Source organism: Colius striatus, chromosome 3, assembly GCF_028858725.1.
Source record: "Colius striatus isolate bColStr4 chromosome 3, bColStr4.1.hap1, whole genome shotgun sequence".
In the NCBI taxonomy this organism is placed as follows: Eukaryota; Metazoa; Chordata; class Aves; order Coliiformes; family Coliidae; genus Colius; species Colius striatus.
Genome location: NC_084761.1, coordinates 963933 through 990491, shown reverse-complemented (window position 1 = coordinate 990491; position 26559 = coordinate 963933). Strand labels below are relative to the sequence as shown.

The following is a 26559-nucleotide window of genomic DNA, read 5'->3' as shown; positions in this document are numbered from 1 at the left end:
TGTGCCCTGCTCTGGGTGGTGCTGCTCTGGCAGGGGGCTGCACTGGCTGAGCTTTCCAAGTCCCCTCCAGCCCTTAGCATTCAGTGATTCTGTGCTCATGCAGCCATCCTTTCTAGAGGATGTGTTGGTTGCTTTTTAAAAACACCTCACAATTGAGCTTCTGTTGCTATAAATAATGCTGCACTTCTGTGAACTTCACTGCATGGAGTGACCCGAGGCTGATCCAGGGCTTCACTGAAGTGAGGGTAATATCTGTGTTTTGCTGATAGCTGCAGAAAAGGAAGGCTTTTGTGACTCACACAAGCAGACTTGAAATGACCCACAATCTTTCTGAGGGTGTAATTACTAATTTGTGTGTTCATCATCACGCCAGGGCTCAGGCAGGGAGGGGCTCTGGAAGACACCCTAGTGATTCTTCACTGAGTAAACCACTACCTTGGGACAGGTTCATGTTAGGTATGCCTGTTATTAAATCAGTCCAGGCTGAGTTTCCTTAAAAATTACCTGCAACAATACAAAACATAATAGCAGAATGAAACCCAGCAGCTGAGGTGTGTTGGTTTCTGTCTGCCCCAGTACGTAGCTGCACGCAATTGGAAGCAGAAGGCTCCAAGGTAGAAGAGGCTGGGACAGTGTGATATTTCATACTAGCAGCTGCCACTGTGGCTTGTGCATGGTTGTTGCTGTGTCTCAACCCCATCCAATGCCTTGTTGGTGGCATTGTAGCAGTTCCTGCTCAGAAGGCTTTGAACTATGTGGTTTTACCTCGCCTGCCCTCCTGCCATCCCTCCTGCCCTGGAAGAGTTGCCCATTATGAGGATGAGCTGGTAGATGTAGCTGATATTTGTTTTAGCAAAGCTGGGTAGGATGTGATGAGATGCAAACCTTGATAAGCAGGAGGAGGCTGGATTGTGCTGGGCTGTGTCTCACCCTGGTGATGGCAGGAGGCATGGAAGGGGATGCAAAAGCAGGCTCAAAAACAGGAGGGCAGGGCTGTGCTGGAAAAGAGGCCTCCATCAGCTATTAGTATGTGGTGTAGAGAGGCTTTATGGGCTGGTGGGTGTTAGGTTGAGTGTGGCAAGTGTTTCAGCAGTGCAGGTATTGAAGGAGGGATGGAACAAGAGTGGGTGTCTGGATTAAAACCACGATGGGGTGCGGAGGGGTGATGAATAACAGCTCCCTAACCGAGAGAGATCCAGGCCGCTTGATTAACGAGTAGAGACGTTGCAGGGGGTGCTTAGATCTGCTGTGAGTGAGGGCTTCTGAGTTTCAGAGCTGCAAGGGTGTTTTTGCCTGCCTGCTGCTGAAGGAGGTTCAGTTTGAGTGGTGCAAAATGCATTCTTCCACCCCCGAGGAAGGCGTTCCAGCGCTGCCTGAAGGACACTTGCAGTCACCTTCGGAACACTGCAGCTGCAATCAACGTCTTACTAAAAATAAAAGCAGCTGTGTAGAGGGATTACCTCAGTTTTGGTCTTGGAGTGATGTCCATTTCCAAGCACATTAGGAAAAAAATCACCAGCTAGAACCCTGTTCTTGCAGTCATCATCAGAAGAGTCGCTGTGCTTAGAGCGTCGTGTGTGTGATCGATGCTTTCCCAGGCTGTTAACAGCAAACATTAAGAGGGGAACAGCTTGTGTTTTTATGGCAAAGCATTAGAGAAAAGCTTTTCTCTAAAAGAAACAATAGCTTTAGAGCATGTGAAATGAAGAAGATGGGAAATGAGCTCTAAATGGAAGCGCTTCTGGAGAAAATGGAAATGGCTTTACAAAGCACTTTGTTCCAGAAGGATCAGGTGCTTTCCTAACAGGGAGCAGGGTTGTCTTTGCTTATAAGCAAGCTAACATCAGTGGTGTATCTTCTGTTGAAGTGTATGTGCAGTGTCTAAATTGCAATCCAGAAATCATTCCTCTGTTACTCAGCAGAGCTGGATGAGTAACTCGTGCTTCCCGAATGCTTTAGTCATAGGCTACAGGCTAAGCTTCTCATGGAGCCCTGCTTAAAGCAGCAAGCTACAAAGATTTTGCTTCTCCAGACCCTACTGAGGTACAATCAGCTGGGTTCTGAATGGCCTCAAATGCAGTACTTAAGCAGCTGTTGGGGTTCATCAGCAGAGATGAGTTAATGGCTCATGCATCTGACAATGGAAAGGGTTTGGAGCATCTCATGTGAGGAAGGGCTGAGGGATCTGGGGCTGTGGAGCCTCGAGAAAAGGCTCAGGGGAGATCTCACTCCCTACAACTACCTGAAAGGCAGCTGCAGCCAGGTGGGGTGGGTCTGTTCTCTAGTAACAAGCAACTGAACAAGAGGAAACGGACCCAAGTTGCAGCAGGGGCGGTTCAGGCTGGGTCTGAGGAGGAGTTTGTTTGGTGCCAGGGCTGTCAGGCATTGGAACAGCTGCCCAGGGAGGGGATGGAGGCACCATCCCTGGAGGGGTTTCAGAGCTGGGTGGGTGTTGCACTGAGGGCAATGGGCTGGTGGGTGATGGGGCTGGGACAGAGGCTGCACCCCATGGGCTGAAAGGGCTCTGCCAGCTGAAACCAGTCTGTGATTCTATGACACATCTCTTTGAGCACTGAGTGAGTTTTTTGTCTTAAATGGCTGGCAGAAGAGAGCAAAGAGCATTTCCTGATGGTTTGATCCAGCCCTGAATAGCCTGAGACTCTTTGGGGTGGAGGGGTCACTTTTACAGCTTTAAGTGAATGGGAAGTATCTCTGGTTTGATCCTGCAGTATTTAGTAGTGGCTCATGAAGGTGAGGCAGACTGCCAGCCCTTGCCCAGGAACTCTGTAGTAAATTCCACTAATGATGACCCAGACTTCATGACTTTCCTTGGAAACATTTAAAAATGAAAGTTGTATATGATCCAAATGGCTCAATTTCAGCCCAGACAAAGAGAAGCGAGTGCTGCAGGTTCTGGCTTCTGTGGGCTTTGGTCTTGTCCTGACTGCACAGGGCTGAGGCAATTGCAGTACATGCATTGCTTCATCTGCATCCCTCTTCATAAACCCTGCTCATACTTCCCTGTTCCCTTCCTCAGTGCAGAGTAAACACCAAGCCCTGGGAAAAAATAACCTGCATGTTAACATGAGCAATAATAGGTGCAGATGGAAGTACCAGAGGTGTTTGCAACAGGAGCAGGGCAGGGATTGTCCCCTGTGCTGGGCTCTGGGGAGGCTGCAGCTCCAGGGCTGTGCTCAGTGCTGGGCCCCTCACTCACTGCCACAGGGACACTGAGGGGCTGCAGCGTGGCCAGAGCCGGGCACAGAGCTGGGGAAGGGGCTGGAGCACAGGGGTGCTGGGGAGGGGCTGAGGGAATGGGGGTGCTGAGCCTGGAGGAGGCTGAGGGCAGCCAGCAGCACTCTCTGACACTCCCTGACAGGAGGCTGCAGGGAGCTGGGGGTCGGGCTCTGCTCCCCAGGCAGCAATGACAGGACAAGAGGCAATGGGCTGCAGCTGCCCCAGGGGAGGCTGAGGCTGGAGCTGAGGCACAACTGTTTCCCTGAGAGGGGTGTGAGCCCCTGTGCCAGGCTGCCCAGGGAGCTGGGGGAGTGCCCAGCCCTGGAGGGATCCCAAAGGCGTGGGGCTGAGGTGCTGAGGGCTGTGGGTCAGTGCTGGGCTGGGCAGTGCCATGGTAACATTTAGACTGAATCTTAAAGGCTTTTTTCCACCTAATCAATTGTGTGATTCCATGACCTAGCAGAGAGCTAGAGCTGCAGGGCCTACAAACAGCTCTCCTGGTATTGCAGCCTCACTAGATAATCTACTTTCTGGTGGTGTGTGGATATAAGTGCAGTGAATTTCCTCTGCAGCTCTCCAACACCATGTGTCCTCTTTTATCTCAGTGACCTAGTTACCAGAGCCCATGTTTAAAAGGTGGGTGATAACCACATGCTCCAAGAACAGTTGACTCAAGGAATACACAAAGGCATCAGCAGATGCAGGACGCTGCTCTCTACCTGTTCTTAAGCCCTCCCAGGAGCTCGAAGGGAGTGCACTTGGCCATCAGGTAGCACCCAAGGGCAGTCCTGGGTGACTCCTGTTTGCAGAGCCTGTCCTGGGCTGGCTTTTCATTCCTTCAGACAGTTTGTGCTGCTCCACCTTTCTTTGTCCAAACCTCCCCGACAGCTGGGAGAAGTCAAATAGGAAGTCATGCTGTTGCTTTCAGACCAAGTTGCCCTTGGATTCTGGCCAGCTTCTGCCTTTTACATGAAATGCTTGAGCTGTGCACCCTGCTTTAGTTTTTGTTTCGGTGTGTGGAATGTTGTGATGGTGGCACTTTTATATGAAAGATGGAGCATCTTCCTAGGAGTGGGCTCTGCTGTCTTCCAGCTGCCCTGGCACTGAGCTGTTGAAGTCACTGGAGGATATGTAAAGTGACATGATTGGAGAGGTCTGCAATTTATCTCCCAAAATAGGAAACAAATCTGAAATCTTGGAGGGGGGGGGGAATTGACTTAACTGCTCCTCCAGAAGGAGAATTGAATTGACTGTCTGAAACTCACAGGAGGAGGCTGCAGGGAGCTGGGGGTCGGGCTCTGCTCCCCAGGCAGCAATGACAGGACCAGAGGCAATGGGCTGCAGCTGCCCCAGGGGAGGCTGAGGCTGGAGCTGAGGCACAACTGTGTCCCTGAGAAGGGTGTCAGCCCCTGTGCCAGGCTGCCCAGGGAGCTGGGGCAGTGCCCAGCCCTGGAGGGATCCCAAAGGTGTGGAGCTGAGGTGCTGAGGGCTGTGGGTCAGTGCTGGGCTGGGCAGGGTGAGGGCAGGGCTGGGACTGCAGCAGCTCCAAGGGCTTTAACAACGCAAATGATTCTGTGAAGCAGTTGAGCCCTGCCATTGTTATGTGAAGAGGTAACACTCCTTCATCTTGGCAGGTGGTGGGTTTGGCATGGGAAGCTGCTGGTGAGACTTACTCCTGCAGAGAAGGAACTGCAGGGATTTATGGAAACATGGAACATGTGTGACTGGGTCTAGGTGGGAGGAACAGTGTGCAATATCCCAGGAAGAAATGCCCAGAAATGGCACTGTGGCATTATCCTGCTGTCACTGAGGACTCCACTCCATCAAACATTGCTCTCCAAGTGAGGCCTTTGCCCAGTGTATTGCTGTTATCTGGGAAATGGTGACTGGCAGCAGGAGGAAACTGCTGGGTGGCTGAAGGGAGAAGTTCACAGTGCAAGGGACTGTTTGCAGAGACTGTGTATAAATGCATGAAAAAGGTGATGAAAGGTGCTGGGTCTTGCTCAAGCTGCCCAAGTGGCTTTGATTTGATTGTAGGTTATTTTAAGCCAATTTCCCACTAACAAAGCTTGTTGCTAAAACAGTCCTTGCTTTCTAGAGCAGATATTTTAAAGGGAAAGAAAGGAAAGGAGGGAGTGGAGGACAGCAGGATGAAACTCAGCCTTCCTTTGTGAAGTGGCTGAAAGTGCAGGGTGTCCTACAGAGCATCCCTGCCCTGCTCTGACAGCAGAGCCAACTTTGTCATCTCATGCTGTGGAGTTGAGCTGTTGGTTCTCCCAGGGGCTTAATCCAACCCCAGGCTGTTTGAAGAGGGCATCCTGGTCCTGGGCCCTGTGGTGGTCCTTGGGGAAGCTGCTGCAGGTGGAAATGGGAGCTAGCAGAAGCCTGTAGTGTTTCTACAAGTTGTCTCACCTGTTCATCGTGTTTCTCTTCATTTGAGGCAGATGTTTGTTTTCTTTAGTGGTTTTACTCTGTTTCTGTGCAGAGGAAGGTTGAAGCTCGAGTCTTGATGCCTTTATTACTGATAGCACATGTTGAAAACGTGAGGGGAATGAGTAATGGGGTGCTCTGTGCTGTAGCAGTGGTGTTAGCTAAGGCTGTCCATCAGCAGGTGTAGGCAGCCAGGGAAGTGTGGCAAAGCTTGCTGGGGGGCTGCTGACTACCATAAAATCATGCCATCTCCCCTCACAGAGGTGCAAAGCTGTAGTGGCCTCCCAGCAGCTGTGTGCTAATGCTGGGCGTTTTGTTAGCATTTATGAACACTGAGCTGCCACTGACCAGCAACAAAGGCTGAGTTTAGGGATGAGGGGTTAGTGTAACTCAATTAGATGGCTGAATGCTTGTTTCTTGCTTTCCAAAGTGCTGGAAGTCCATCAGTCTTTCCAGCTGCTGCTTCCCAAGCACCTTTGGTGTGGAGGTGGCAGCGTGGCACCGAGGCAAAGAGAGGAAGAGGTCTGAGGAGTGCTCAGAGTTCATGCTCCCTGTGCTATCGCTGCTTCTGTTAGCTCCAGGCATCTGAAAGTGTCTCCACGTGAGCTTGCTGTCTTTGTGAGAGTTGTTTGACAATAATGAGCTGGCTTAAAGCTACTAAATGCCACCAAATAAAAGGTGATTGGTTTTGTTGGTCAGTGTAGCCAGGCCAGTGGTCCTTAGTGTCCAAAGCTTTCCTTTGCTGTGCACAGATCTTGCTGCTATTTGACACCACAGCATCACAGAGTCTCAAGGGCTGGAGGGGACCTGGGAAGCTCAGCCAGTGCAACCCCCCAGGCAGAGCAGCAGCACCTAGAGCAGGGCACACAGGGACTCATCCAGCTGGGTTGGAATGTCTGCAGAGAAGGAGCCTCCAGCCTGTTTTGTCTTCCACCTGGGCCTTGTGCTCTTGTTGGGTTTTGGGTGCATCTGTGGCATGAATGGAACTGACCCTCCTGAGTGCACGTGGGAAGGGAAGTGAGCTTTAACTGCCTCCTTTCTGTGTCGTTGCCAGGCATCTGAGGAGGCCTCGTTACGGGCTTTGGAGAGTCTCATGACGGAGTTTTTCCACAATTGCACAACGAACGAGCGCAAACGCGAGATAGGTGAGTTCACCGGGCTGCTGAGGATGGGCCCCTCTGCCCTCTGCTGACTGCACACCTCAGCACAGGGGGCTTAAACAATTGTGCCACATGAGTGCTCTCTGATACCAAACTGGCATCTGGCCTCTCCTGCTTGTGGGTGAACTTGAAGTAAAGGCTCACGTGGTGTGGGTTTTGGAGATCCGTGGCAAGTCCTGTAGGTAGTGAATGTGTTGGTGACTGTCTGCCCCTGTGAGCACAGACATGGAGCTTTTTTATGAAGGATAGTAAGTTGGTTAGGGTAGGAGTATTGTGTCTGTTTCTGCCTGTACATTGTGGAACTGGACGTCCTGGAAAACCTCTGCCTTGGGTCTAGAGGTGGAGCATGGACTTTGTTCTTTCCCTGTTAACAAGGGAAAGCAGAAGACTGTGCTAGTTAATATGAAAGGGTAAGTAGTAACCACTGAGGTTTCATTTTGTCTGGTGTTATTAAATATGTCATGAAAACCAGCAGAGATCTTATAGGTGTTCTGGATTAGCTTCTTGCATCGGTGGCTAATGGCTGCAAAGAGGCAGTTGGCTTTTATTGTCAAACTTCTGCCATCCCTAACTTCAGTGCAAAGGTACAATCAGCAGCAGAACTCCTCCCTGACATCTGGTGAAAGGAAGAATAAGAAACCAGGCAAGTTTGGAGAGAAACCAAGTGGTTAAAGCTCAAATTAGCCTGTAAAACAGCCCTTGCAGCCTTTGCCATGTTTGGTGCATAATCACTTGATGTAAGATGACCAAATACCTGAGTGTTGGGAGAGGTTTTTGACATACTGACCTGCAATAAAGTCAGTGGCTCTTGGAGCAGTTGCATTAAAGCAAAGATGTGCAGTGTGTCATCTGCCTTACTCCAGGTCTTTCCCAGTGACCTGGTGTCCCAGCATGAGGCTTTTATAGATAGGATGGGAATACAATTTTGGGGGTCATTTACTACTGGTGTAGTATTTATGTCAAATCTTGTGTTCTAAAATGCCAAAACCTGTTTTGTTTTTATGAAAGCCTCTTGTTAGGTTGCCTGTCATAGCTTGGAGTGTGGTTTGAGGGTGTTTTCCTCTGCTCCAGGTGGTTTGAGTCGTTCAGTGAAACATTGTGCTGTCAGTGTACCTTGTTATTCCTTCATTTGCAGCTTAATTTTACTGTCACTTTTTAATACTTGATGTTTCCTTTTCAGAGGAGCTTTTAAATAACTTTGCCCAGCAGATAGGAGCCTGGAGGTTCTGCCTCTACTTCCTGTCAAGTACAAGGAATGACTATGTGATGATGTACAGTTTGACAGTGTTTGAGGTAAGATGTTGCCTGCTTAGTGCATCTTCTTCCTGGTGCAGTTTTATGGGGCAATCGATTGGGTTTGGAAGTGTTTGTCTGAAATGCCAGTCCCAGTAAGTAAAGTGATAAAGGTGCTTTTATTGCTCTCTCCTAGAGAGGCTGCTTAATGGCAGCCTAAGAGTAGGAGAACAGGAATCTTTGTACACAAATTGAGGAGTTAATTTCCTGGCATCTCCCAAGTACAAATGACCTACAGCTGCAGAGCCTGCTTGGGTTTTCTGCTCAGTGCTTTTAAGGGGGTTTTTATGGTGGGAAATGTGTGCATGATGACCTGACAGCAGCTGCTGCAAGCTTTCATGCTGACAGGAGACACAGTTGCTTTTGCTTTTCTGATATCTTGTACTTGTGGTTGATGCTTTTGAAATACATCTGCAAGCTTATGTGCTGCTTGTACAAGTGAGGCCTTTTAGAAGACCACATTCCTCTCCTTACCTATTTATAAACCAACAAAGCTTAAATATTGATTTGTGTATCTGCTGAGAGGAGCAAAAGTGTTCAGTGAACAGCACTGTCTCGTCAAATGATTTCTCAGTGGCCAATGCAGTGTCCTTCTCTAATGATATTGCAGGCCTTGGTCAATGTCACACCTCACCCTCCTCTGGTTGTGGCCTCTGCATTGTTATCTTGGCTGGGTTGGCAGTCTGAGCTGTGCTCCTAAATCAAATGGGCCTTCCATCCTTTGCAGTGGGCCACTTTTTACATCTAGCACGCAACTCTGTTCTTAAAAGTTGTGTTGTTTCTGACAGATTCTCTGTGTTGTTGACTCCTTCACTTGCAGTCTTTTCTGTATTTATCTGGGGTTGCATAAGGAGTCTGGACTCTATCTGCAAACAGTATCTGGTTTGCACTCCTCTCAAAAAGGAGCAATGGTGACAAATGGCAGGGCATTGTTCCCTGCTTTGGGTTTAGGTGCCACACAGCAGCAGCCTGCAATAATTAAGCCACATCTCATGATGAAGAAAAAGTGTTTGATTACTGAGCCTCTGCTTCTTGGGGTGGGGGGAAGAAATAGTACTGAAGACATAATTGTGCCCAGAGCTAAGCAGAATAAAGAAATGAGTGTCCAAGTGTAAAGTGCACAGCTCAGCTGGGAGACTGGGATCCCTCTGTGGAGGAGCTGAAATTTCCCAAGTTAATTGCTGTGGTGCTACACGTTGGACTGGTCGTTGCCATGGACTGCAGCTTCAGCAGCCTCCAGCTGTCCCTCAGTACTGCATGTCAGCAAAAGGGGGTGTATAAACACAAGGACCATTCCCCAGACTTCCCAAGAATGCTGTAGGACTTGAAAGCGGATTTGGTATAGAATCCTTGTGGCCCCCTTCCTGATCTTCCCCAAAGCGTTTCTCAAGTGGAGGAAGCTGCCTCTTTCAGGTCAGATGAGTAGGACAAAACTCAGTGGGCATTAGGATATGAATATTAAAGCTAAAGCATCTTCTAGTCTTACTGGGGCTTCTGGAACTCTTATTCTGGATTTGCATTGAGGAATTGTCACAGCTGTTTGAAAGCAACACTTCTGGATCTTTGCTGGAAGAAACCCACAAGCAGCCTCTTAGAGACTGATTATGTATAGATATACCTCTGTACCTCTGTGCTGTGGACTGGTGCCTCTGTACAGTACATCTGTACCGTGAAATGGATTTGCTTTGGCTATAAATCATCTTCCATTTTCTGCAACAAACCCCTCTGAGCATCTCCTGCTTTGGGCTCCTCCGAGCTACATCCCTGCAGATGGGTACAGACCTTGCCTCAGAAGCAGGCCAGCTCTGTAAGTTATCCTGAGAGGCTCAGCTCCTAATGCTCCAGAGCCCCTAAATGGCATCTTAGTGTGGCAGAAAAGCAATTTGCAACTCTTCTTATAGATTTTTGTCCAGCTTTAAGTGGAGTGAAAGCTTTCTGTTAAAGTGGTGCCCTGTCAGTGCACGGCACTCGCTCTGGTGGCAGCGCTCCAGCTCAGCTTCACGAGACCCTGGTGGCATCACAGGCATCTAAAACTTGCTTCTCTTTTTTTCCCCTGCTTTATACAAGGCTGCATTTCCCTAGTCAAAAGGCAATATCTAGGTGTCCAGGGTTAAAAACCAAAGGATAGTGGAAATACTTTATGGGCACGCTAACTAGTTCTGCCTGACCCCAGAGCAGGTAAAAGCACAACGTTTTGTCAGTTAATACAAGTGATGGTGTGTTTCAGGGGATCCTGGTAGTAACTGCTGGGGCACTGAAAGCCATCTTTTGTGGAACTGGAGGGCTTCTCCAAACGGGATACACTTGTAGTGGGGATGGATTTTGGGGCTTTTGTTTGAGCTCATCCCTATACGCTGTGTGACTTGTAAGACAGCAGCTCAGTGAGCTTTGCACAGCAGTCTGAGCCATCACCATCTTTGGTCACCTGATTAAGTAGCAATGTTTATTCCAAGTGGTGCAGGGTTTGCCCTCTGTCCATCTGCTCTTGTTCTGCCTGGCTTAGTTTGCAGAGACTAACCTCTACATGTTGTTAAAGATGTTGGGGTTGGTACTGGCTGAGTTAAATTCCATCCCTTTACCCACCGAGCCTGTGTCAGAGCTCTGACATCTTCTGTTGAACCTACCAATACCGGCTTGTTACCTACAGGTCTGCCCCACAGCAGCACAAGGTTGAACTGCATCAAACATAGGTGCTTTAAGCTGACCAGGCTTGCTCAGTGAGAGGCCTGGGTAGATTGGAAAGCCTTTTCCCTGCCTGTGCATTGTCCTGGGGCACAAGATGCAGCAGCTCTGTCTCTGCCTTAGGTGTCCACACTGTCTCGCTGTCTAACTTCAGCGAAGCACATCGAGATGAGCTCATTCAGGAGGCCTGTTTCTTTTCCAGAACCTGATCAATAAGATGTGGCTTGGGGTCCCATCTCAGGACAAGATGGAGATCCGCAGCTGCCTGCCCAAGCTCCTGCTGGCTCACCACAAAACTCTGCCTTACTTCATCAGGAACAAGCTCTGCAAAGTCATTGTGGATATCGGCCGGCAAGACTGGCCAATGTTCTACCATGACTTCTTCACTAACATCTTGCAGGTAAGAACTTTCTAAAGGGAACACTTGGTTTCATTCAGAGACAGGTTATTTTCTTTCCTTGAGTGGTTACTTCCCTTGATTAAATAATGTATAAAAAGCCAAGTTGCTCCAATTCCTCTTCCTTCTTAATTGTGCAGCTGGCCCTCAGCTTCCTACCTGTCAGCTTCTGACACTAGAAAGAAACGTTGGCAAAGGAACAATGCTATTCAACAGGTATCAACTGCACTCTGAGTTTTAAGCCTTTCAGGAGTAGTTGTTGAAAATGTAGGGCTTGTGGGTTGTTAAAGAGTCAGTGAAACTCTGGATGCATCCCTGGATGCTTCTCAAAAGGGACGTTTCTGAACGTGGCTGTTGGAGGTTTTTCATCTAATACCCTAAAATCTTTGGCACCTCATCGTGTAAAGTCACTAATGGAATGCTGTTGGGGTGACTGAGGGCTCTTGCAGAAAGCCTGCACTATGTATTTGAGGATCTTGGCTGAGGCAGTGCCATTAGTTTGAATGTTGGCTGTAAGTCAGCATTTTCCCAGTGAAGCCTGAGCCAGCCTAACAGCTCCCTGCTGCTGGAGCCTCACTAGGCTAGTGCAAACCTTCTCCTTCAATTTGAGTGCTTTTGTTTCCAGTTCTCTTAAAGTTGTTCATGATTTGCTTAAAGAAGCTGAGTGTAAACTGAAGTACTGCACAGTCTTACCCTGCTGACATAATGCCATGGTTTGGATGCAGCTGTGTCTGCAGACAGGCCCCAAGGCAGTTGTTTAAACAATCCCTGAGTGTCAGGGTGGTTTTTTTTAAGACAAATGGATCTGGTATTAATTGGAACATTTGTACAATGCTAACTTGCCATGCAGAGTCTGTTACTGACTGATGTCATCTTTTTGGACAGCCTTCTGTAATCATGTAGGGCGACACGCTGCAATTTTCTCCTGAGCTCTGAATTCTGTTGTCAGGTACTCTGAGATAACTGTCTGCACTTGGAGCTTTGGGTTTCCTTTCCCCTAGACCTGCAGTTGGAATTATTGAGCTTCTGCTTGCTTTTCTAGCACTATGGATGTGATTTCAGAGCTCACTTGGGCTGTCTGTCTTTCCCTTAAGCCTTTCCTCGGGTACTTGGCTTCGGAGGGAAATGTTCTCATAAACTGATTTCTGTAGCACATGCCTTCCAAAAACGTTCAGAGGGAGTGGAAGGGAACCACTAATACTGAACTTCAAGACCACCAGACAAAGAGTGGCAGCACAGGAGCAGAATGACTTGCCTTCAGAGCTGCAGACGAGTTGTCTCTCAACTTCCTTCAGAGGGAATTTGAAGTAACTGATTCTTTACCATTAACTTGTATCCCAGTGCTCTAGTCTCCAAGATTCTTACTGAGCCATTGCAGGGGTGGAAAAGTAAAGGCACTTGGGCTGTTGTGTTGTCATTGTGCAAACCCAGTTGTTTTTTGTGTAGTTACTCTTCAGAGGTATGAAATCTGCTTGATGCTGCTCAAGTGCCAGTGCTTGGTGTTGCCAAACTTCCTGGGTTTGTCAGAAAATACCCTGAGAAGAGATGTTAAGTCTCTTTTGCAAGTTACTGATGAGTTGTGTGTTTGTTGTAGCTGTCTGCTCCCGTGTCCTCACGCTTCCTTTCTGAAAGCCTTAAATGCATGTAGCCTAAGAGCTTTTAGATGGGCCTTTTTGCCCACATTTCACCAGTGTGGCTTTAGCAGTGTTAGCTCAGCGTGTCTCTGGTTTGGCTCCAGGAGATTAGGACCAAGGTCAGCCTGTGTTACAGAGTTTATGACTTCAAGGATTACTTGTGGTAACTGTGATTGGCTTTAGGCTTTTTCTCCCAGGGAGAGCGGCACAGGAGCTGTGTTGATTGTTCCAGGTCATCAGAGGAAAGGCAGTGTTGAATTTCAGATGGAAATAAAACTTTGTCCCACTTCAGTGTGTCTCTGATAGCCCAGTGGCTAACAAAGACAAAAAATCCTTGCCTTCCCTGGGCCTGTTCCTGCACGGTGGGTCACTGTGTAAATGTGATCTGCAGTTGGCCATGGGATACAGGGGTAAGGAGAGGTCATAGCCTGTAGCTGTCTCCCCGTGCCATCCCATATGGGTTGCAGCTCTTTGCATGGGAAAGAATGGTATTTTTTAAGTGGGGAATTGCTTGGCTGATGGTGCAGGCTCCTGACCTGTAGTGGCTGCCCTGTGACGTGGTGAAAGCGCTGCTGCTGAGGCAATTCTGAGAAGTGCCGGTGTCGGCACAAAGCAGCAAACAGAAGGAACAAACTGTTACTGGTAAACATGCTGGAGCAGAGAATGTGTGCAGTGGCATTATGAAAGCTCTCTTGAAGCCCCAAGGATTCCCATGGTGCTTGAGCTGTTACAACATGGTAGATTCATGTCTCAAGGAATCAGGTGCTTGCAGTTCTCTTCCCTCAACGTGCAGCGCTGCATGTGCAGGGATCTGATGCTCCCTCCGTCTTGAAGCGTTTGTAAACTCCTGCCAGCGTTACCAACCCCCTGTTTGTCAGCTGGGAGCACTGCAGTGTTATCCTCACGTGTTGCATTCGTGTGTTTTCCTCCCAGTTGATTCAGTCTCCTGTGACCACTCCTCTGGGACTGATCATGTTGAAAACGACTTCGGAAGAGCTGGCGTGTCCGCGGGAAGACCTGAGCGTGGCGCGGAAGGAAGAGCTACGCAAGCTGCTCCTAGACCAGGTGCAAACAGTGCTTGGGCTCCTCACAGGTACATGTTACTGCACTCACGTTGCTCAGTTTAATGGCCCCTTTCCCTACCTTGGTGATGCTGGTGAGCTTGCACTTGGGGTCACTGAAGTGTTGTGTGGGTGAGGCAGTGGCTGCTCCCGCAGCTCCAACGCTCAGCCTTACCCTTGGGCATTTGGCTCATCCATTTGGAGCAGCCTCGTGTAGCACAGTGGGTGTGTAGCTGTGTCTGTCTCCCTCTTCATGAGGAGACATTGAGACTGTGTGTATTAAGCACCTGGTAATTTCTTTGTGCTAAGAGAAGACGGCATCCCCCGTCCAAGCGCTGAAGAGATGTTCTCCCAAAGTTCTCTTGCAGCCTCTGGTGGGTTTGGCAGAGCAATCTGCCCTCTTAGCAAGCTCTCCTGACAAGTATCTCTTTGGCCAGGTATTTTGGAGAGCATCTGGGACAAACACAGTGTTACTGCTGCCACTCCACCACCGTCCCCAACTTCAGGAGAAAGTGGTAAGTAGAGCTAAAGCTACAAGAGGATGTTTCCTGGTTACCTAAACTCCCAATGTTAGGCATATATTCCTTCCTTTACTGCCTAACCCCCTGTGATAACCCTTTCCTAGAGCTTTGCATAGGCTAACAAATGTCTCATTGGAAAGACAAACCTTCCATGAAGAAGCTGTTCCCACTTGAGGGGATGCCTCACTGAGAATGTCACCTCATTGGAAAGTGCTCATAAAGCTGCTTGTCCTCTGATGGCAAAAAGCTTTCCAAAGTGTCAATGCAGAATCTGCTGAGGTCATTCAGTTGGCATTCTCCTCTAGAAATCTCAGCTGTGAGCATGGTAAAAGCCAGAGTGGAGCAAAACTGAAGCCCTAACTGAAAACAAAAGGTGACTAAGACTTTGTAGGTAGAACACAAACTTTCTCAAGACATTCCTGCCAGTCTCCCCTGGGGAGAGCTGACTTACATACATGTTTCTTAGTTGCCTTCAAAACAGAGACTGTGTTTCTATGTCTTTGTACTTTGTGCACATTTCACTTCCCCTGTTGATGCTGGAGAGGGGATGGATGTCCAGGCTCACCCAGGCATAATGCTGGTCTAGGTGACCACAGGTTTCTCCTGGCCCTGCTATGACAAGGATGGTTGTTATGTTCTGCTCCCCCAAAGCATTGTCCAGCAGATTGTGGTGGATCTGCTGTGCCCAGCACATTTGTCTTCCCAGAAGCAAGAAATACCATAATGCAGTGAGATCAGTGTGTTGGCTGATCTTGGCTCTGTCAGCTTTTAACAAGAATAAAGAAGGAATTGAGGTCTGGAAACCTGTAACACAGAATGTTAAGGGTGGGAAGGGACCTGGAAAGCTCACCCAGTGCAACCCCCCTGCCAGAGCAGCACCACCTAGAGCAGGGCACACAGGAACTCATCCAGCTGGGTTGGAATGTCTCCAGAGAAGGTGCCTCCACAGTACCCAGCTTGGGGATCCTGTAATTCCTTCTCCAGGGTTGTACTGATCCTGAGTTGTGCTCAGCACAGTGTGTTCTGTGAGTTAACCCTGTTGTGTTCGTGTAGCTTGTCTTTGGGACCTTAAACAGTTAACTGAGCATTGCAGATCACTTCCTTGTGGGCAGATTGCCCTAGTGAGCTTAGGGCTGCTGCCTGTGATAAGTTTGTTAGTGTTTTGGACAGTGTTAGAGCTTTCACACTGGAGATTGAACAGAGAATTGCAAGTGCTGCTTTCCTGTAGGAGAGCTAAAGAGACTTTCATATACAAAACAAACTGAAGTGGGATGAAATATTTCCTTGGCTTTGGGGTGGGGTGGGGGGGTTGATTTTGCTGTAGCCAGCAAAAAAGATTGAAAAAGAAGCAGCTCCTCCAAGAATATGAACAGAGAAGAACAGAACTTGTGGCATCACTTGACGAGAGTGAACGTGCTGATTGGAGAGGGCAGGAGCAGCAGCATCACCACCCCGGCAGTGAGAGCCTCAGAGCTTTGATGGGCCTGAGATTGGGGTCCTCCATGGTAAAACAAACCACTGACTTGTGCTGTTGCCTCAGTGGCCAGGAATGATGTGGTATTTTTACAAAGCAGCTTGCATTGCTTGGTGAACCCAGGGGCGTGCTGTCAGGTGCTGCTTAGTGCAGGCACATCCGAGGCCGTGTCTGCAGGAGGGGTTGGAACTGCACCCTAAACAGCAAGCTCCAGGGTTCTCTTGCAAAACAACCTACCACTGGTTTGTCAGGAGGTGCTGGCAACTGAAACTGGTACAATCCCTCCCAAAAAATGTTTCCTTGTCTGGAGAAAACCAATGGAACAAATTCCAGGCTGGGATCCTGTTTGAGATGTTCTCTGTGTTCCTTGGTGAGTCACTGGATGGTGCTTGTGCTGAGGCACTTTTTTGTCCACCTGTGCATTCACCTTGTGACTTTAGCCCCTGTTTCTCAAAGTGAAAGCACACTGCATTTCTGTTCTGGGTCTTTCCTCTCTCCTGTTTCCAGGAAAGCAACCAAACCTCTTACACAGCATGTTTTCATGCTAGTAATTAAGACTACAGTTCCTCTAGAAGTTTAGGCTTAGATTTCCTTGTGTTCTGCCTGTGGAAACTTGTTTATTTGACACTTCCTTTGGTTTTTTTCCTATGCTGTGCCTTAACTGCTCTCTCCATGTTAAAACTGGTTGTGCTTCAAGTTCTTGAAACCCAAAAGCAAGAGCACTGAGTGCCCTCCTCTTGCCCACTGCTTGCTCCCTTTGTGTTTTGTCAAGGACTCTGTTAACCAAATGTCCTTGACATGATCAGCCAAAAGATTGACAGACTGGAGTAGGAACATTGATGGAGTCACTGAGATGGGAAACCTCCAGGGCTTGAAGTCAGGAGCAGCAAGTGGCAGTGGCCAGCACATGGCCTGGTCTTTATTTGCAGGCAGAGCTGAAGGTGTGATTGGAAGGTGAACTGTGGGACAAACGTGGGTTTAGTGCAACTCTGCCATTAAATTCTACACTGGAGGTGTTAATTGTTCCTCTGGCCTTAAATGTGACATCTGTAAGCTGACCAGAGCTTTTTACCCACATATAGTTATACCTCAGTCTCATTCATGCAGCAGTTGTAACGCTTCAGTTTCTCTCTTGCTTGGATGAGGCCACCCAAAAGGCAAAATAAGCTTCAGGGTGCCTATAAATGTTTAATATCTTCCATCAGAGCCAAAATCTCTTTAGGAACTTGGAAAACCTTGGCTTCCTTCTTTTTTTTTTGCCCAGGGAAGCTGAGTGAAATGATTGCTTGTAAGCCTTTGCATAGATTTAAACAGCACAGTTCACTCCTTTCTCATGGCACTTCAGCAGAGTTAATGTTCTGTGCTGGGAAACGTGGCACTTGTGGCATCTGGGTACAATTTATGCAGCAATAATCTCTCAGCCCCCAAATGTTGTCTTTGCATGATTTATAGCTCTTTAGTTGATGAATCCCTTCCTTAGGCATATTCACTCACACATGGTAAACAAATGAGTAACACAAATGTTTGCTGCTGCTTCCTTCTGTACAACTAGCCTGATCCCAGCCCCTCCCCAGGGCTGACTCCTCCTGCATCATCACTTTGCAAAGACACCAAATACAGCTTAAAACCCCTTAAGCTCTGAGCTTCAATGGTTTAACTGGGTGCAAAGACCAAACTGCTGTGAGTTACAGGGACCTAATTCACAGTTTCTGGTGTTGGTGGATTAGAAGGTGAGAAACTTTGGTTCTCGTTGTGTTTCATGGAGTTTGCTGGCTCAGACACTGGAAGGCAGCATATCTGCTTCTGGCAAAGCCCCATGCAGGCAGCTCTTGCACTGCAGCCTGTGGGTGGTTGTAGATGTTACCATGGGGGCTGCTTTGCTGTACAGATGCAGTGCAGGGTTGCTTCATTCAGCTAAAGTAGCGTGATGCCTTCCATCTCTGGAGCAGAGGAGAAAGAAACAGCTCTAAGGTATGTCAGGGAGTCATGAATTTAGTGATGTGAGACGTTGATCTCGGTAAGAAATGGAGACTGGAGAGGAATCTGTTCATCACATGTATCTGTGAGTACTTTGGATACAGCTCAGTAAATCAGGCCTGTTGTGTTTGTAGTGCCAGTGTGTTGGGTCATTTCACTTAAATGCTCAGATGTTCTGGGGGGAACTTTAAAATCTGTAAGGCAGCAAGTGCCTGTGGATCTCTAAAGCTGAGGAGATTATTCAGTACACTTCTTGAGTTCAAGTTACCTGGGGAAGGTGAGTAGTCTTCAGGGTACAGGCTGTGGAGGCCTTGAGAAGGCAGCTTCTGACCCCTTGGCCACAGCCTCCTGTCAGGGAGTGTCAGAGTGCGCTGCTGGCTGCCCTCAGCCTCCTCTTCTCCAGGCTCAGCACCCTCGTTCCCTCAGCCCCTGCCCAGCCCCTTGTGCTCCAGCCCCTTCCCCAGCTCTGTGCCCGGCTCTGGCCACGCTGCAGCCCCTCAGTGTCCCTGTGGCAGTGAGTGAGGGGCCCAGCACTGAGCACAGCCCTGGAGCTGCAGCCTCCCCAGGGCCCAGCACAGGGGACAGTCCCTGCCCTGCTCCTGCTGCCACCCCAGTGCAGATCCCAGCCAGGATGCCCTTTGCTTCTTGCCCCCCTGGGCACGCTGCTGGCTGCTGTTCAGCTGGCTGACAGAAATGGGACAAGTCTGTGTACTTGCTTGGCAGAGGCTCCTGTGACTTTTCCCTTCCAGCTTGGGCAGGCAGTTGCCCCACTTGAGGGCAGTTGCCCTGGTTGGTAAGGCAGCTGCCTGCTTTGTTTCCTTAGGTGACCTGTTGAGTAGCCTGTTGCAGAGCCCCAGCGCGGCCAAATTACTGAACCAGCCAATCCCCATCCTCGACACGGACAGCGAATATATCTGTTCCCTGGCCCTGGAGTGCCTGGCACACCTCTTCAGCTGGATCCCTCTGTCTGCCAGCATCACCCCCTCTCTCCTCACCACCATTTTCCACTTCGCCCGCTTCGGCTGCGACAGCCGCGTGCGGAAGGTGCCGTGTGTGAACGGCAGCAGCCACGGCCCGCTGCCCGCCCCGGAGCGCGGCCGCCTCGGCGTCCTGGCCATGGCCTGCATCAACGAGCTCATGTCCAAGAACTGTGTGCCCATGGAGTTCGAGGAGTATCTGCTCCGCATGTTCCAGCAGACTTTCTACCTCCTGCAGAAGATCACCAGGGAGAACAACGCCCACACGGTGAAGAGCCGCCTGGAGGAGCTGGACGAGAGGTGAGGGCGGCTGAAGGGCCGGGCAGCGGTGGCAGGGCCCCTCGCTCTCTGCAGCACTGCCTCTGTCCTTCTGTGGTCATGCATGCTGTGTCTCCTGGCCTTTTCTTCCAGAGCACTGTGCTGGGGCAGAGGGGCAGTAAGGTAGGTGCCCACAGGTAAGGTCGTGGTGAGGGGCTGAGTTGGCCGTGGTGGCACAGGTTTGTGTCCTTTCCCGTCCCCTTCCCCCCATCTGTCACTGTGTGGCTGCAGGCCTGAGGTGGCTCAAGGGCTGAACCCTTGAAAGCAGAAGAGGCTCAGTGAGGTAAAGGCCTTGCAGCGTTCCCTTTCCTGGCTGGCGTCTGCCTTCTCTGCTTAAGCTCCAGCATACACCGAGGGGGCAGATGTGCTGAGTCGCCACTTCGAAAGACAACAGAAGTAGTTTCCTACCCTTCATGGAGATGTGGCTGCTGCTGGGTTGGTTTTGTCTTTACAACACCAACAGGCAGCCTGGGGAGCTCCGTCCAGCACAGCAGTGGGTGGCTCCAGCACAGAGCCTGCCTGGCTTGCTTGCCTGGAGGAGGCAGCAGGGAAGTGGCAGCATCTTGGGAAGCTGCTTCTTGTGACTTCCCAGGAAGCTGCTGCCACCTTTTCTTTTTGCCTAGAAGAGCTCAGCCCTCCTGTGAGGCATTCCCACTTGTGAGAGAGACGCTGAGCCTTGTCTTTCTGCCATATTGAGGGGTTGAGTCCCGGTGTTGGCAGGGTGGAGGCTGAGGTGAGGGCACTGCCTCTCCTTGCAGAGCTGCTGTGCCATGGCAGGACTGGCAGGCTGGCACCAGCATGGGCAGCAGCTGTGCAAACATGCTCAGGATCTGGCTATGACGGTGGCAAAGCACTTCTGGTGCTGCTGTGTAGGGTTTCTGCTCCCAGATGCAGCAGCAAGGCTTTTGGACTCTTGGGGTTTGTTGTTTTCTTTAATATCCTCTCCAGAGGAAGAAGGAGAAAAGCTGTGAGTGCATTTGTAGAGATGATTTACACGTTTCCTCTGTCAGTTTCCCTCTGGACAGGTGTGTAAGGATGGGATGGTAGCTCCAGATTAACTGTAACCCCTGTTTAACAGTGGATCCCACCTGCTCTTCCCTGGTTTTGCTGACTTGCCCTGACTGGTATCACTCCCCTTAGAGACAGGGCATGTAGAAACCTGCCACCTTTGCATGGGAGAGATGTGCAGAGAGCCAGGAATTACCCTCTGCATTTCAGAGCTCTCCTGGAATCCCCCAGTCCCTCATTTAACTCCTGTCTTTTACAGACAGCTTCAACAAGTAGCTGTGGTGGCCTTCACAGAGGTGGTGTTGCCATATGCTTACCCCTGCTGCTGAGACGTGTTCTGCACACAGACTGTGGGTGTCTGTTTGAGACACACCTCTCCATTCATTGCAAAGGGCTGAAACAGGGATTGAACTGAGATGTTCTGGTGACTGGAAGAATCTAGAGGAGCTTTGTCTGAGCTGACTGTTTCCTCCATGGAAAAAGATGTAAGGGTTTTCCTTCTGTCACTTCAGGGCATTGGCTATACTTTTATATCCAAAACTAAAGGTATAACCACAGGAAGGTGTCATCTTGGCTTGGCCTGACAAAATCCTGAGCAAAGAAGAGCCTCCCTTCATTCAACAGGCTGCTGTCTTCACAGCCTGCTTGCCCTGGGTCTGTTCCTTCCATTCCACTCACAGTGATGGTTGGTTTGTTCTGTTCTAATGATGGGGTTTGTTTAGTGACCTCCTGTCGAGTAGGCAGTGCCAAATAAAAGGTAAATGTCATCTGTCACACTCAGAGTCTTGTGTTGTTTTGCAGGCTTATCATAACCAGCTCTCTAACTGTCTTGAGTGAGTTTTTATTAGAGTAGGGTTCCCCCTGCAAAAACCCCCCATCACCCCAGTTTGCAGAAGGGAATGTGTGTGTCTGAAACTGCACTAATCCCAACCTTTTATTTAGAAGAAAGACTTGAACTGACTGGCCCTGTTGAGCTCATGCCATGTGGGAAGGATGGGCTTCTCTGCTCACAGCCTTGCTGCTGCTGGAGCTTGGGCTGGTTGTGTGTGGTGCTGCAATGCTCTGACCCTGTGTCCTGATGGACTGTTTGACTCCTTTCTGTGTAGAGAGATAGGAAGATGATTCCTAACCCTGATGAAGCCTGTGTGGTGCAGGGTGGGATTTTGTTCCCTGATAAGAGCCTGTCCTTCTGTGGTCTCTGTAACTTGTCCCCCAGCTGCATACTTGAGAGCTCTCAGTGCTTACACTGGGATCATGCTCTTGCTGGGCCCCCCGGACCTTTGAGAGCAGGCTGCTTTCTGACCCTTCGAGTCCCAAGCACTGAGCAGTCCCATGCTTTGGAGGGAGCTTTGTCTTTATGGTCTAGTTCAATCACAAAAGCCTGGGCTCGTTTCAGAAGCTGATGTGCCCAGCAGAGGGAACCGTCCTTTCCAGCTCCATGGCCCTCCTGCCACCTCGTGTACCTTTAACATGTGAACTGCTAACTCCTGCCTTAACTTCTTGCTTCTTCCCACCAAGTTGCTTTTCCTCTGGGGCACCCTTGCTGCTGCCTCACTTGTGTTTTTCTCCTTTCCCTTGCAGCTACATCGAGAAGTTCACGGATTTCCTCCGTCTCTTCGTGAGCGTCCACCTGCGAAGGATTGAATCCTACTCCCAGTTCCCCGTGGTTGAATTTCTGGCACTCCTGTTCAAATACACTTTTCATCAGGTACAGCCCTGGCATGTTGTTTTTCCTCAGCCTGTGGTCTCTTGTGCAGCAGGCTAGCTGCTTTACCCCAGTGCAGCCGATACCTAGTGAGCACAGAAAGAAAAGCAATTAACTCGTCTGACTGGCACTTCCCCAGTACTTGGGGACTGGAAATGACTTGGTGTGCTCTTGCATTTGGTTGGAGGCAGCTGTCACATGTAGTTACTTTGCAAGAACAACTTGTCTGGTGTTTATCTTTGCTTCTGCTTTTGGTTTTTTGCTTGTCCTTGGAGTGGACAACATTGTCTGGAAAAATCCAGCCTGCCTGGTTTGTGTTTGGAGATGCTTTTCATTCTCCTGAACCTGCTGCTTTTCCTGTGTCTGAGGCTTGCCTCCTAACTTTGGGTTTTAGTATTTAAAATATCCACAACACCCTGTGGCTTTGGTATGAGTGACCTTGCTGTAGAAGCTGTCACATCAACCCAGCCCTACTTACCCCACATGTGAGTAGTGGCAAGGATGCAGGTTTAAGGTCTCTTCCCACTGAAATGGTTCTATGAATGACAGGACAAGAGGCAATGGGCTGCAGCTGCCCCAGGGGAGGCTGAGGCTGGAGCTGAGGCACAACTGTTTCCCTGAGAGGGGTGTGAGCCCCTGTGCCAGGCTGCCCAGGGAGCTGGGGGAGTGCCCAGCCCTGGAAGGATCCCAAAAGCATGGAGCTGAGGTGCTGAGGGCCAGGGGTCAGTGGTGGGGAGGGCTGGGACTGCAGCAGCTTCAAGGGCTTTAACAACCAAAATGATTCTGTGATTCTAAGTTGGTGCAACAAGCCATGAGATGAGTGAATGCTGAGGCCACCCTCATAACTCCTGGGTTCCCACCCTTGTGCAAAAGCTCTTGAAGCTTCAATCTCTCCAGTGACCTCCCAGAAACAGAGCAAGAAGTTCTCCCCCTGGATTGCAGTGCATGCCAGCTCGTGTTTCATTGTGTGAGGACAGTCTTGCTGCAGCTCACAACATTCACTGTGGATTTTGATGTATTGCAGCCTACCCATGAAGGTTACTTTTCTTGCTTAGACATCTGGACCCTCTTCTTGGACTACTTGACCAGCAAGATTAAAAGCCGCCTGGCAGACAAAGAAGCAGTGCTCAACAGGTAAGCAGAGGGGCAGCTGCAGAGGGGCAGCTGCAGAGGGGCAGCTGCAGAGGGGCAGCGTGGTCACCAGGGAAAGATGGGAGAAATAAGCTGCTGTTAACTCCAGCTGCACGAGTGGATGAGCCCTTTGTCTGAAATCATAAGGAGTGCAAACTTCAGTGGTTCGTGCTCGTTGGAGAGAACTCAAACTGAGCAAGTTAAGGTAGAAAAAACAGTCCCTTGGGTTGTGTGTGAACCTGGCAGCCAGAGGAAGGAAAGCTGAAACACAGCTGGAACACACTCCAGCAGGTTTTAGAGCACAATTCACACACATTGGAGGAGGCAAGCACAGAGTGTTGCCTCGGCAGTGTTCACAACGAATTGATGAGTTGAGAGGGGTGGGGAAAGTTATCCAATCAGGATTTTAGAGCTCTTGTTTAAATGGGTGATGTGTTTGTGAGAAATACAGCTGAGCCTGAGTTTGGAAGCTGCAGTGCCATGTGTGCACTGCTGATGCTCGTGCTGTGTATCGATGGCAACCGTGGTCAGCAGCTCTTCCTCTGGAGGTGCTGGGTCCCGAAGTGACTCTTGAGAAAAGTCCCTTTGCTGCTGTTTTAAACATCTGGTGAATATGCTGGTGTCTTGTTCAAGTTTTGGAGGCTCAGAAGTGCCAGAGCTCGTGCCAGATTACCTTCTGCTAAGTGCAGAAGGAAGCTGCTTTCCCTTGGGCACGCTGAATGTCAAGTGGTTGGTTGGGTGAAAGGCAACGTGGCGTTGTAACCACGCAGCGCAGATGTGGAAGTGGCTGACAGCGAGCAGCTGGCTTCCTTTCAGCATGAGAACCCTGGGCTTTTCCTTTCTCAAGTACAGGAGGTATTTGTGTTTGAGCTTTGTTAGAACTTGTTCCTACTTTGCTTCTCTCTGCCACATGCTGTTGAGTTCTACTTGGCCTTCTGCTCTTTTCCATCTGCCTTAACGTGCACGTAACGTGTGTTGCTTAGGTGTCAAATCCTCTGTTGTGAAGGAAATTGAAACAATAGCTGCCTCTAGAACATGTGTCAGACTATAAACCAGTTTTTAAAAGCATAGAAGTGAATGAAGCTAGTGGTGTTTTGTCAGAGCAACTTGTCCTTAGTGACAACTTTGACAGCTTCAGCTTCCTGCCCCCTCTCAGACCTGCCAGCTCTGCTGTTTGACAGCCTGGGAGTGGTTACAAGAGCACAGATGAAGTTTCCTGTTCTGTGGTTTCTGAACTTTACATGTTGTACACATTACAACCTCTACTACTGGATAAATTGCCAAATCCAGAGTTATGTCATCAGTTATGGAAAGGGGGTGGTAACTCAGCCACCTTGCACAGAGCTTTCAGCTGTTTAGCTGGTGCCACAGCTGACTCTGACTCGTGGATTGCATCATCTTCTGAGTCTGGTAGTGGATGCTAATGCTTCATTTTCCCATTGGAAATCTACCCTGGGAGAGTGTAGGCAAAACTTTTTGCATGAGACCCCAGCTGTTTTGAGAAAAGAGGTTTTTAAAGCAATCAAACCAACCCCCCTGGGAATGCCCAAGCTGTGTGTTGTGTCCCCAGGCCTGTTGCAGTTTGGCATTACCCTCAGGTGATCAGTGGGGAGGGTCTGCTGTGCTCTCCACCAGCTTCACAGCTCCCAGACATGGAAAGATCTTTTTTTTTGGTGATGTGCCTTTAGTGTTACAGTACAAGTGGGATAAGTGCAGACTTTGTTTCAGAGGACAGAGGCCTGAATTCTTTAGCCAACAGGGTAAGGAGAGAGAACAGCAGAACAAATAGCCTCAGGGGAGGCTCCTGTTTCAGGTAGGCAGCAATAGCTGCCCAGTTTCATCTGTTCTCCCTTCCCTGCCCAGAAAGCAGAGCACCAGACAGGCTACTAAGGAGCAACTTAAGCAACAAGCCACTCTTGGTGTCTCCTGTTTATGTACAGCTGCTTTTATTCCTAGCAAGCCACTCCTACCTTTCCTGTTTTGAACTCTTGGTCTGCTTCTCTTGCTAACAGTTCCCCCTTTCTCTTTCAGAGGTAGAGGGGGTATCAGACATTTCCAAAGCTCTTTCCTTGCAGGTAGCTTGTGACCTGAAATGGTGTGACACTTAATCCCAGGATGTCCTTGGTGTCTCCTCCACAAACCTGTGAAGCTGTGCCACAGGTTCTTTGCAGTGGCCCAGTTTAAACTGTCACCTGTTTTACCTGTGTCCTTTGCTGGAAGGGCTGTGGGTGCAGCAGCCTGTGCAGAACTGTGTGACCAGACTCTTGCTCTGCCTTCTCTGTGGCCGTAGGTACGAAGACGCCTTGGTCCTGCTGCTGACAGAGGTGTTGAATCGAATCCAGTTCAGGTATAACCAGGCACAGCTGGAGGAGCTGGATGACGAGACACTGGATGATGATGTAAGGAGCAAAGCTGCAGGTCACACTGACAAAACCTGCAGTGTCCTTCCCAGAGCTTGGACTTTGATTACAAGCCAGACAGCTGCTGCTTCCCTCTACCCTGTGTGGTGTTTGAGGTTTAAAGCAGCATGACATGCTTTTGACAGAGATGTGGCTGCAGTCACATTGAAGAGAGCTGCCCTTGGCTTTTAACTTGCTTCTTATGGGGGGGAAAACAGAGATACTTATGTTTCAGTGGTCAGAGGCATTAGGTGCCTGTGTCTGGTTGCTTTGACATTTCAGGGCCAAAATATCTCCTGAGACAACAGCTTTGAGCTGGATAAATTGTTGATTCTTTCACTCCAGCTTATTTCTCCTAAGTATTGGTGAACATCATCTCACTACTGGTGAATGCCAGAGTGAAGCACATGGCCAAAAGAGATGAGGCCAGAGCAGTGGTGGTTCTGCACAGTGTATCCTTGTCATCCAAGCAGCAACTCTGCTGTAGGAGTGGATGCTTCTGCCCTGTGACTCCAGGGAAACATATGCACACACACCCAGAGCTCAGGTTGGCACTTTGCTCTCCCTCAGATGTCTAGCAGCATACCAGAGCCATAAGAGCAGTATCTCTTCAGTAGCTGTGTGTGTGCAAAAGCCAAGCTCTGGAAAGGAACTAGCTAGCCCCAGGCATAAAGTAAGACCTACTAGTATAGCAAAGCAGTGTGTTTTCCTCTGGAAGTGCTTACCTTGGTGTTTCTTCCCATAGCAGCAGACTGAGTGGCAGCGGTACTTGCGCCAGAGCTTGGAAGTGGTTGCAAAAGTGATGGAGCTCTTGCCAACTCACGCCTTCTCCACACTAGTAAGTAGTCATCCAGACCAAAAGTACAACGTGAAATGAGCACCAGCTGCTGAGCTTTGTTGCAAACTGTTTGATAGAGGCCACAGTGCCAAAAGGAAAAGGTAGGGAGATTTGACTTTGGATGCAAAGGCTTGGCAAGGGGAGCTCAGGAACTGAAGGGCAAAGCTTGTTCTTTTGGCTTTGTCAGATTTCTTGGTGTATTTTAAAGAGGGTACTTAGTGAGGAGCTGTGTCCTGCTTGCTGGACACTAAGCTCTTTAGAAATGCCCATCTTTCAAAGTGTAACCCTCTGGCAGCAGTCCTTCACTGCTGTTGATC

The 26559-nt window shown here is 49.4% G+C and overlaps 1 protein-coding gene across 3 annotated transcripts in view; it reads left to right on the top strand.

The window, feature by feature from the left end:
- Nucleotides 1-26559, top strand: part of XPO6 (exportin 6) — a 56022-nt gene that overhangs the window by 12240 nt on the left and 17223 nt on the right. For 2 of the 3 annotated variants that reach the window (XM_061992813.1, XM_061992815.1), the window contains exons 2-11: nucleotides 6722-6812; nucleotides 8008-8120; nucleotides 11005-11202; nucleotides 13767-13926; nucleotides 14332-14409; nucleotides 18690-19143; nucleotides 21751-21877; nucleotides 22899-23008; nucleotides 25296-25404; nucleotides 26150-26242. In XM_061992813.1, coding sequence (XP_061848797.1) covers nucleotides 6722-6812; nucleotides 8008-8120; nucleotides 11005-11202; nucleotides 13767-13926; nucleotides 14332-14409; nucleotides 18690-19143; nucleotides 21751-21877; nucleotides 22899-23008; nucleotides 25296-25404; nucleotides 26150-26242 — 1533 coding nt within the window. The remainder of the gene's footprint in view (nucleotides 1-6721; nucleotides 6813-8007; nucleotides 8121-11004; nucleotides 11203-13766; nucleotides 13927-14331; nucleotides 14410-18689; nucleotides 19144-21750; nucleotides 21878-22898; nucleotides 23009-25295; nucleotides 25405-26149; nucleotides 26243-26559) is intronic. The other variant, XM_061992814.1, reaches the window with a different exon arrangement.